This window comes from Cheilinus undulatus, linkage group 20 (genome assembly GCF_018320785.1).
Source record: "Cheilinus undulatus linkage group 20, ASM1832078v1, whole genome shotgun sequence".
Classification (NCBI taxonomy): domain Eukaryota; kingdom Metazoa; phylum Chordata; class Actinopteri; order Labriformes; family Labridae; genus Cheilinus; species Cheilinus undulatus.
This window is the reverse complement of record NC_054884.1, coordinates 24,378,250-24,388,875: the sequence shown is the minus strand read 5'-3', so window position 1 is coordinate 24,388,875 and position 10,626 is coordinate 24,378,250. Positions and strand designations below refer to the sequence as shown.

Below are 10,626 nucleotides of genomic sequence, written 5' to 3'. Positions count from 1 at the left end.
TATTGTTTTGTGTTTGCTTGCATTAGAACGATTTAATCCTCACAAGTTGATGAAGATGCAAAGCCTTTAATAAGCCAGTTTCATACTTAAAATGTTCAAAATAAATAATCGCCCCCTCAATGTAGACATTACAGGTATTTTTTACCCCAAATATCTTTTTAGTCTTTTGTGATATTATTGGATATTTAATACATCAAAATTCAAAATATGTATATTATGAAATATATAAATACAACTACATAGCAATATTAAAATGTCTTAGTAAGAGGTTACAGAAAATAATTAAGCTATATATAATGTAATGACACTGAGTTTTAAGTATCCATAAAAATAAAATAGTCAACCATTTTTTTAAGTTTGTGTCTCCAATAATTTGCTTCATGTGTATATGAAATTTACCCACTAATAATAAAATTTAAATATATTTTTTAATAAAAAGTAGGGATTTCTTTCGGTCTAATTGTTACAGAGCGATTAATTTTCTTGTTAACTTTAATTTATCTCCATATGAGCTCATTAAAATCTTAAAGTCAGTCTTAATGGTTCTGAAATGGATTAAAGGTGTATATTCTGCTTCATAAAGCAAACAGTTCATCAAAATCCCAATTGAGAGCTTATCATTAAGTTGTATGAATATTTAAGAAATTTAAATATTCATTTTCAAAATATTATTTTGTAATGATGTAATTAGAATGTAATTGTGAAAGAACATATGCTTTGTTGTAAACTTTATGTCACTCCAAAAGTTTGGTTTTGCAGAGTCTATGACAAAACACATGCATGCATTTATCAGGCTACACTTAACTGTCTTGAAGGGGGATTGGGAATTACCTAAGTTTTTAACTAATTGTAATTTCCGTACAGCTTTCTCTTTGGGATAATGTATCCGAGCTAATTGTCTGCTGCAGGTGAGGTGGGCTGTCTGTAACGTGGTGGTAGTCGACGCAGCGCCTGACGTTGCAGGTCAAAGTGGACCTGTACCTGCTTGACTGCTCCCAGGGCTTTACACAGCTCAATTAGCGTGACACACTTTCCCCTGTGATCACTTGCCTTCCGCCCGGCTCCTGTACACAGCGGATTATGGGTACTAACTTCAGCACTGCACTTCCAGGAAAACAGAGAATTTTTTAATGGGGAGTTTTCCTGCACCTGTTTTGCGTAAAACCGCAGAGAGGGGTCCAGACATGACCGTGGTGGAGGACATGGCTGGGTTTACCCCCCAGAAGGAGATCGTGTATAATGGCCTGCTACCGTACTCGGATCGCTTGGACCAGGAGGCTACGGAGCTGCTGGCGGAGATCAAAGCTAACCTGGCCAGAGCCGTCCTTGTCCGGGAGCTGTGGCCTGGGGTCGGTTTCTGGTCGAGGAAACTCTTCTCGTAAGTGTTAGCAAGGTTAACTTACACATGGCCTTAAGATTTATCTACATAGCAGCTAATTAAAATCTTAAAGTTATTCTTAAGGGTGTTGAAATGGTTTGGAGGTGTGTATTTTGCTCCATAAAGCAAACAGCTAATCAAAATCCCAATTAAGAGCTTCTTAAGTTATCACTGAGGTGAATAAATATTTATCTGGCAGAGGAACAAGAAAAACATGATTAATCCGCTTCATTAAAGTGCACTTATTTTAGTCAGAGAAGTGGTATTAAATTATAGTGTGTAGTGAGTCATTATAAAGGTCACAAACATAATAGATTTTTGCTTAAAAATTTAGATATTCCATATTTGATTGTACTTGAGTAAGTGGAGTTAAGGATACATGAATATCTCCTCATGGAGTATGTAATAAGAGAATTTGTGTACCTGACCTTTACAGACGATCTCTGTCCGCCTTCAAAAAGACATGTTTTGCCCTTTACTGTTAAATAAGAATGACCTTTAACTCACGTTTTCTTATTGGCATCAGTTCAGAGTAGGTTAGCCAAGGTTTTATATTGAGAAAGTGTGTCACTGAGGCTGCATATTTACAGTCTGAAGTGAGGATATGGGTCAGCAACAGGAAGCAGTCAGTGATCTGCCCACTCCTCTGGTCAACACTAGAGATAATCCCTTGCTGATACCAGGACTGGTTGAGTCTCGAGTACAAACTAAAATGTGGTATTTGGTATAACACGGCAGTCGATACAGATCCAAAGCAATAATTTATCAGCCTTTAAAAACTTCTTATATTCTAAGCTGTAACCTGCAATAATAATTTCACTAACAACTCTAGATTTGGCAAAAATGAACATGTTTTAGACAAATGGTCTTTAGATAACTAAAACTACAACAATGGTATATTAGCAAAATAAGTTGGTGAAGTCTACTGCAGGGTAAGGATATTTTCAAACCTCTAAACAGGGACACTTACATAAACACAAACCTACATGTATGAGCTCGTGGTACTGTTGGATTTTTATTTAGTGAACCTTTCAGCTACGGCTGAACGATTTGCAAAACTAATCTAATTGTGATTTTTTTCCTAAATATTACGATTGCTATTTAATATGCGGTTATTCTTGGGTTAATCTCATGTATTTTTCGACAAATTCAAACAGTAAATAATTCCCAAACCTTGTGTATTGAATAAAATGAAATTATTTCCAAAGATATGAATCCATAGTAGCATTAATCTAAATATGGGGGTGCAACAAGCTTTAAACTATAAAGGAGGTGGCTGGGGTGGGGGAGGTGAGGCTGGATACCAGCTGATCGCAGCTGGGGTATGACTTGTGTGAAGTAACACTAGCCTTCATCAGTTTTAGATAGAATGAGCTAACTAAACTTAAAACAAATTAAGGCAATTTGTGTTTGATTATTTCTTTGTTGTGACAATGCTTCTTGGTAATAAATCTTATACTGTTGGAAAGCCTGTTTATTACCCTTTTAAATGATGCCACATTTGTAAGGAACATGCATTTGTGGGATGAGCAGCAGAGCTGAGTATGTGGGTTGCACCCATGAAAAATGTGCCAGATCATCTCTGCCAATGCTAAACAGCTTATTTTGCTGTTGCTATTGACTCTTGTTTTGAACTTCTGTTACCCCCAGGTGCTGCCAATCAGGTGCCTGATTGGCAGCACCTGTGAACATGGGCCCTGCTACAGTGGTCAGTAGATGTCTGCTTCAAGAATCAGCATCCCACGTTTGACTGATCTGGATAGGACCTGTCGGTTGGGCAACTTCAAGCTGGTGTTCCGCAAAACTAAGTTGCGGCATTGTTTGGAGTGAACCCTAGTACCATCTCCAAACTGAAGGCCAAGTTCCATATAACGGGGAATGTCAGAGACAGGCCGCGAAGTGGGCAACAACACCCCAAGAATACTGTTTTCTCACCCTGCCAGCAAGAACTCTATCCTCCAAGATGACAACACTCGCCCCCACAGAGTGGGGTTTATCAGAGACTACCTCCAGAATTTGGGAGTGGAGAGGATGGAATGGTCTGCCAGCAGTCCTGACCTTAACTCCATTGAACACCTGTGCGATCAGCTTGGTTGTGCTGTTCATGCCAGAGTGACCAACACAACCATGTTGGCTGACTTGCGACAAATGCTGGTTGAAGAATGGGATGCCATCCCACAGCAGTGTGTGACCAGGCTGGTGACCAGCATGAGGAGGAAGTGCCAGGCTGTTGTGGCTGTGTATGGTTCTTCCGCATGCTACTGAGGCTCCTGTTTGTTAAATGAATAAATTGTTAAATTGTCAATATGTCTTGTTTCTTCAAACTTCAATCATCCAATCCACCAAACACCCAACAAGAGTCAACGGCAGAATCGGCTGTTTGGCATTGGCAGAGAAGATTCGGCACATTTTTCATGGGCGCAACCCACATACTCAGCTCTGCTGCTCATCCCACAAATGCATGATCCTTACAAATGTGGCATCATTTAAAAGGGTAATAAACAGGCTTTCAAACAGTATAAGATTTAGTACCAATAAGCATTGTTAAAACAAAGAAATAATGTACCAAAATTGCCTTACTTTTTGTTTTAAGTTTATTTTTGCTCATATTGCAAATGTGATGTCATTTGCTTTGTTTAAGGGCATTATCATTTTTGCCACTCATTTTGATTGAAAAAACATACATAAAACACAAAAAGGAGGATTTTTGTATACCATTATAAAAAACGGACACTTGAATGTTTGCATAATGTCCAAATAATCTCTGCCGCTGCAAAAATTTTACTTATTAAACTTGTAATTTAACACATTTTAAGTTAAAGAAATATTGCAACTTAGTGCAAATTGGTTTCGAACTCAGGATGGGGAGCTTGATAACGAGCAGGGCTGGTTTCATTCACCATGTTATGTTAGCAGACAGCGAGAGTGTAAAGCTAATAGAAAGTATAGTGTTTGTGAAAAATTAAGTATTACTATTCTCTGTAGGGACAAGAGCAACGTTAGTAGAGCTGGTTTCATTCATCTGTTCATTATGTAATGTTAGCAACAGCATGTGTGTAAAGCTAATAGAGGGCAATATGTTTGTAAACCCTGGCACAATGTCAACTATTTTTCCATCACAAATGTAAGGGTTGTTTTTCCAACAATATAAAGTAGCTTTCACTCAGAAAAAAAGGGCTCCGAACAGCCCTCTGACATATTTAGTCATATATAAAAATCATTAATATTTTAATTTTGTGTGTTATTTAAAAATTGATGCTGAACATCTCTAGTCACCACCCTTTTCACTTTATGCTTAGGTTTCTGAAGCTGTATGGACGAAGATTCAGCAAAGAGGACCACATCCTCTTCATCAAGTTGCTGTATGAGTTGGTGACGCTGCCAAACCTGGAGCCTTACACGATGCAGGGCTATGCCAAGCTGCTCATTCAGCTTCTCAAGTGGGTGTGACACAAACTCGCGCATACACGAAATGCATGCAGACAAACTTTGAAAATGTACATTCTTCACCATTTCAGGCAGGGTGAGGATCTTGGAGAACTGCTGCTTCTTTGCATCAATAAAATAGACAGGTTGAGATGTTTCAGGCCTCCCAGGGATCCCAGGGTAGACCCAGAGCATGAGAGGGTTGTGTTTCCCCCTCTGGCTTGGAAAAACCATGGGATCCCTCAGGAGGAGCTGGAGGATGTAGCTGGGGAGAATAATGTCTTTTCTGCATGTTCCTGAAGACTCAGATGGGCTATATAACTCAGTACTGCACAGTAAAATGGCTATATTAAAAATTCATGAAAGAAATACTTTAATCTTAGTGTTTGCAATGAGAGCTCTTGACGTCAGAAAGCTGGACTCTCCAGCATCAGCGTCTTGCGCACTTGGGTATCCTTTAATGAGATCAGAAGGCAGCTTGGTTGGTAAACAGTGTGTGCTGCGAGTGGTATAATGATGCGAATACTTGTGACGTGTTAAAGTGGATTTTTCACTTACCTTGCTGGCCTTTTGAATGCTGCTATTTAAACAACCTGCAGACTCAAGAAAGTGATTCAGACAGCTTTCAGAGAGGAGATGCTTCCATAAAACTGCACAAACCTCTAAAATAGATGTTCCCTTGAAGCTGTATGAACTATTTCCAAGAAAAAGCTATATAAACTGCCAACCCGGTCTTCAAAACAGTTGTCTACTCACAAAGAATGATGTGTGACTGGCTGTATGCACTCCTCTCAAACAAACTATAGTTTTCATAGATCTTTTATATTAGCTCAGAACTGCATCAGCCTGAATTGCTGCCCTATATTGTGATTTTATCAGTGTTGATGGAGTGTTCATAAAAATGACAACCCATTCTGATATTTCCCTTCAAAGGTATGATGTGCATGCATATTATTGCTAAGGTTACTCAACACGTCTGACAATTATCTTGAAAATATAACAAAATAATCACTTTACACCCAAAGCCTCTAAATAAAAATCCTACATAAGAAAAAAAAACCACACGAGTAAAATCTGACAGTAAAGTCAGCAAAAAAAAAAAAACTGCTGACAAAAGTAAAAATGCTTCTTTTGCAGAAGAAATGCCACTTGAAGTGATATAATAGATGCCAATACTTTCAGAGCTGCATCCTGTTGAGGTAAGGCCAATATTTATATACTGAGCATTTCAAGTATTAAATGCCATTCCGAAACCAGGGTTCAAACCCCATTTAAGGACACACAGCAAATGTGATTGGTCAGTAAATGAGTAATGGTAAACAGAGTTCTTCTATAAGCATTGTAGGGATGGGAATCGAGAACCGGTTCCAATTTGCTCAGTCTATCATTATCATTTACACTTAATCTAACCGATTACCTTATCAATGCACTACCTCTGTAACCTGGCACACCAGATGGATTTGTTTCACCCATTCATCTGGTAAACCACTCACAGGCAGCGTTTGGGAAAGGGCAGAGCCTGTGAAAAAAACTCAGAGGATGATTGGATGAACGTGCTGTCTGTCACATCTTTACGGGCCAATCAGAGAAACAAAACATGTGACATAGCCGCTAACGAGCTGCGCCCCTACCAAAGGAGTAAACTCCATAAGAACTGCATAGCGCGAAACATGACGACTGTAAACATGTCAGTGCATGACTTTTGTTGTTTCTGAAAAGAAAACAACTCAATGCTGTTCTTTGTTCTTCTTTTAATGAATAATTGTTGTCAAGTTCTGATAAAACTGGATCTTTAGCAGCATCCACGCTAGTGTCTTCCACCATAAATGCGCCGGCCACTAGTTGCTGTTTACTTATGTCATGACTCTGCTGAGCCCGAAAATACTGCCCCTCGTCGCTGATTGGTCCTGTCATTTTCTTTTTTGTCCAAAACGGTTCAGACGGGAGCTTTGCAAGATGGATTCGCAAGTGAGAAACACAGAAACGGGCGTATCCATCTGCTGTGCAAGGTTACTACCTCTGCGTGCCTTGAAAAACACTGTCTTGCAAGAGGCAGTTGGTGAAGTGAGCAAGAACAGAGAGAAGTGGAGGAAGTAACCATGGTGGACACTCACAAAAACACTAAAGTGATCAAGTGGAGACATTTCCAACAAAACAGAGATTTTTTTGTATATTTTAGCATGTTCTCCTCCCAACCACTTAATGTTTAATATTCATAGTTATGAAAATTGTTTATTATAGCTAGTAATTGAAGTGTGCTTGTCATTGACTCTCACTGAAGGTGGCATACATATTGTTCAGATATAAAGAGACTCAATAACATTTGAGTTAACAGTGAAAGCCTGTACAGTCTACTTTCTCCAAAAAGATAATCCACATGAAAGAATAGAAAGGAAATAGATAAAGAATTAAATTGATAAGCAGAATTTCTAATGGTATCAATATCAATAAAATCATATCAGTTCCCACCACTAGCCGCATGAGTGTGTGTGGGTGCATGTGTTTTTGTAAAACCCCATCTGGTTGTTGACAGGTCGCGTGTCAGCAATGCTGTAACACAATGTGAATCCACACACAAGGACACAGATATTGCGTCACGCAGAATCAGTATGAAAGTACAAAGGAGCTTCATTGCTGTGCTGATGCAGAATTTTACTCTGAAGTAATGAGGATAATTTAAAAAGTTTAAGGGAACAGCGCTGCTGTATATGTCCTTATCACTGAGGGTGAAATGAATAGGGAAAAGTAGACATACTTTTAATGAAAGGTAAAAAGCCAAATTGTCTTTTTTAGTGTTTTATGACTGCAAATTTGAAGTGGCTAAAATAGAAATACATGCATGAGATACAAGCCCCTTAAACTGGACTGTATTTGAGTGATGTGTCCAGGTTTAACAGGCTCTAAGTTACACACTTGGTGTAATTAAAAGGATGATGAGGTTTTGTAGCCTAACATTATGTAAAGGATTCTTTAAACCCTGACCTATATCATTACTTGTCTGCTTCTCTTTCTTGAACCACATCCGTCACTCCTGGAGCATCTGCCCAACATTCTCCGAGACGCTCTTATTCATCACTTCCATTTGTCTCTAGTTGTTTCCATGGCTTCCACATCCATCACCAAACAGCACCTTAAATGTAGATGTCATTTGCCTGAGTGTTTTCCGTGGGATGAAAAGAGAAATATCTGGGCTAAGCGCATATGAAGTGCCAGGTTTCACAGCTTAGAGATGAATTTGATACTCAACATCTCACATCAGGTCTCAATAGGCCTTTTCTTTTTAAAGTTTTGCCTCGCATTTTGCCGTCATTTCCCTGATTGACTCCTCTTCTCTTCATTTTTCAAATCCTCCCGATGAGACTCTGTTCTATAGATGAATGAGAGAGGAGGATCGAGAGGAATCTGAGATTGGGGAAATTGTGCTTATTCCTCAGGGCTGGGATTCTTTTAGAAGTTTTTAATGGGTTTATTTCTCAAAAATGGGGATTTTACAAAAGACCAAGCTACAGAATATAGAGAAAGCACTGTCAAAGTATCTCAGGAGATTTAAAGCTTTTATAGTACTCAGCAGTGGCAACCTGCTAACAGTGCAAATTAAGAGTGTTTGAAAAAATCCAAGATCCATTGGAAAGATAACCTCCTAGTGCATCTGCTTCAAACAGTCATATCTACTTAAGGACTTATTTCCCCTACTGTCATTAACAAAACTAGGGTAGGGTGTTCAGGGAGCAATGAGCGACTAGAAAGTTGATGGATAAAACAAATTATTTTTGATACAGCAGCAAACTATAAATTATGCTACTTCAGAGGAAACAAGAACCAGTAGTGGTACCAGTAGTGTCTAATTTCAGACTTCTAGAAGTTAACTCCTCTGTTCTCAGCAGCTTAACACAGAGCAACAGATCTCACCATCACACATGGACATAAAGAACATGGTCAGTGAAGTTTAAATCACTTAAAGATCATTCCTGGATCCTTCACACTAAAGCAGAGAATTTCAGCCTCACATGGGGGAAATAAAGGCTCACAGAAACATCCCTTTACACCAAGAGGACTCACAACAGGATGATACAAAAAGAGAGACTAAATACACAGAGAATTACACTACAGATTACCAGGAGAAGTCAAGTCTCCGCTGAGAGCTCAGCAGTAAGGCACAGACACATCTGATGGTGTTTCGCTGTTCTGATGTGGTCAGAGGTGAGTAGGGTGGACACATCTGCCCTACTCAAGAGAAAAAGCAAGTAATTACTTTAAAATGTCTGCTATTATTTATCATCTTTTTATTTTTAATTTAAAAAATTTTCAAATGCTACACCAGCCTCTGCTGCTCTGCCTCCTGTTCCTCCTCATGATATAGCGGTACATTCACCATGCATCAGACCATCTCCTATAGGGACTGCAGAGTCTTTGACACTTCTGCAGCATCTTGATTGACTGTTTTTTTTTTGTTTTGTTTTGTTTTTTTATTTGGCATTTATTTACAGTTCCAATCGATCGTTTTAATAAGTTTTGTTTTCTCAGATTACTTTAGTTTTCAAGCAGGAGCTGCGTGGGGATGGGAGAGAGGGTAAACGGACCTTTAGGAGACGTGATCAGACCAGTCCACAATCATTATGAAGGGTCAGTGCAGCTGTAGTGCCGGTTCATAGCAGATATAAATACATGAATAAATCATACTGGCCCAAAAGTGAGTCGGTCCACGGGGAAATGCCCGGTATGCCAGATAGCAAGTCCATCCCTGCTTGCAGCGTTGTCTGAGCATCTCCGTTGTAAACAATCCAGCATGGCAAATGGACGACTCCCTGCATTTGTGGTGTGCCTGGCTAGTGAGTGGTACAGGCTATTTAAGACTCTATGAACTCCTGGTAACTCAGTTCATGTGGTCAGTAAGAGAAAATAACTTCAGTCTTATCTGGCATGACCTCAAAGCTCAACCAGCCACTCAGAGTCTCTGTCCTTTATCCATTTCTGCTCGCTTGCACTGCATCACGGCAGCGCCATTCCTGACCTGGCAAACTACTGGATGGGCCGAGGGTCACACAGAACGCTCATGCGTTAATCATGCGACAAAAAAATTATTGGCGTTAAAATTAATTTGAGTTAACGCGATATCAACGCATTAACTTTGACAGCCCTACTGGAAATACACCCTAAACCTTTCTAAATTAAATTGGATTAAATTTCTGATCAGGGTTTGGGTTAGGGTTAAGGTAATGTAAGGGTTAGGATACCAAAAGCTAGAAGTCCAAAAGCTGACATGCAAAACCTAAATACAAAATGTCTACAAAAGCAGAATAAATAGTCTGCTTACAGGAAGAAATCTTGTCCTGTATGAAAACACTCTAACACAGCTCATGTAGCTTATGTTAAAGCTAACAAAGCTATGAAGATAATGTAGCTGTGTAGCTTACATAGCTAAAGGTTAAGCTAAAAAAAGCTATGTTAATTACTCCAGCTTATGCCACATTTGCTAAAGCTAATGTAGCTATGTAGCCATTGTTAGCTACATTAGCTTCATAGCTACATTTGCTTTAACTATGTCACCTACATTGTCAACTACATCACCTATAAAACTAATGTAGCAACATGAGCTTTAGCTATTTTTGCTAAAGCTCACGTTGCTAAAGCTAACATGGTTTATGTGGTAATGTTAACTATGTAGTTATTGTATGTATGTTAGCTTTACCTTAGGCTAACATAGCTAAAGCAACCACTGTAGCATAATACTTCTATAACAGCTCTTTACATATTTAAACCCTATGATTATCTTGTTATGATCTTGTTGTGAAAGAACATCCACATCTACTTTTTCTAAAGTA

General features: G+C 38.9%; 1 protein-coding gene across 2 annotated transcripts in view; it reads left to right on the top strand.

Moving 5' to 3' along the window:
- Nucleotides 1-1,044: 1,044 nt before the first annotated feature.
- psme4b (proteasome activator subunit 4b) overlaps nucleotides 1,045-10,626 on the top strand; it is a 66,664-nt gene continuing 57,082 nt past the window's right edge. For both annotated transcript variants that reach the window (XM_041815021.1, XM_041815020.1), the window contains exons 1-2: nucleotides 1,045-1,378; nucleotides 4,678-4,818. In XM_041815021.1, coding sequence (XP_041670955.1) covers nucleotides 1,131-1,378; nucleotides 4,678-4,818 — 389 coding nt within the window. In that variant the 5' untranslated portion in view covers nucleotides 1,045-1,130. The remainder of the gene's footprint in view (nucleotides 1,379-4,677; nucleotides 4,819-10,626) is intronic.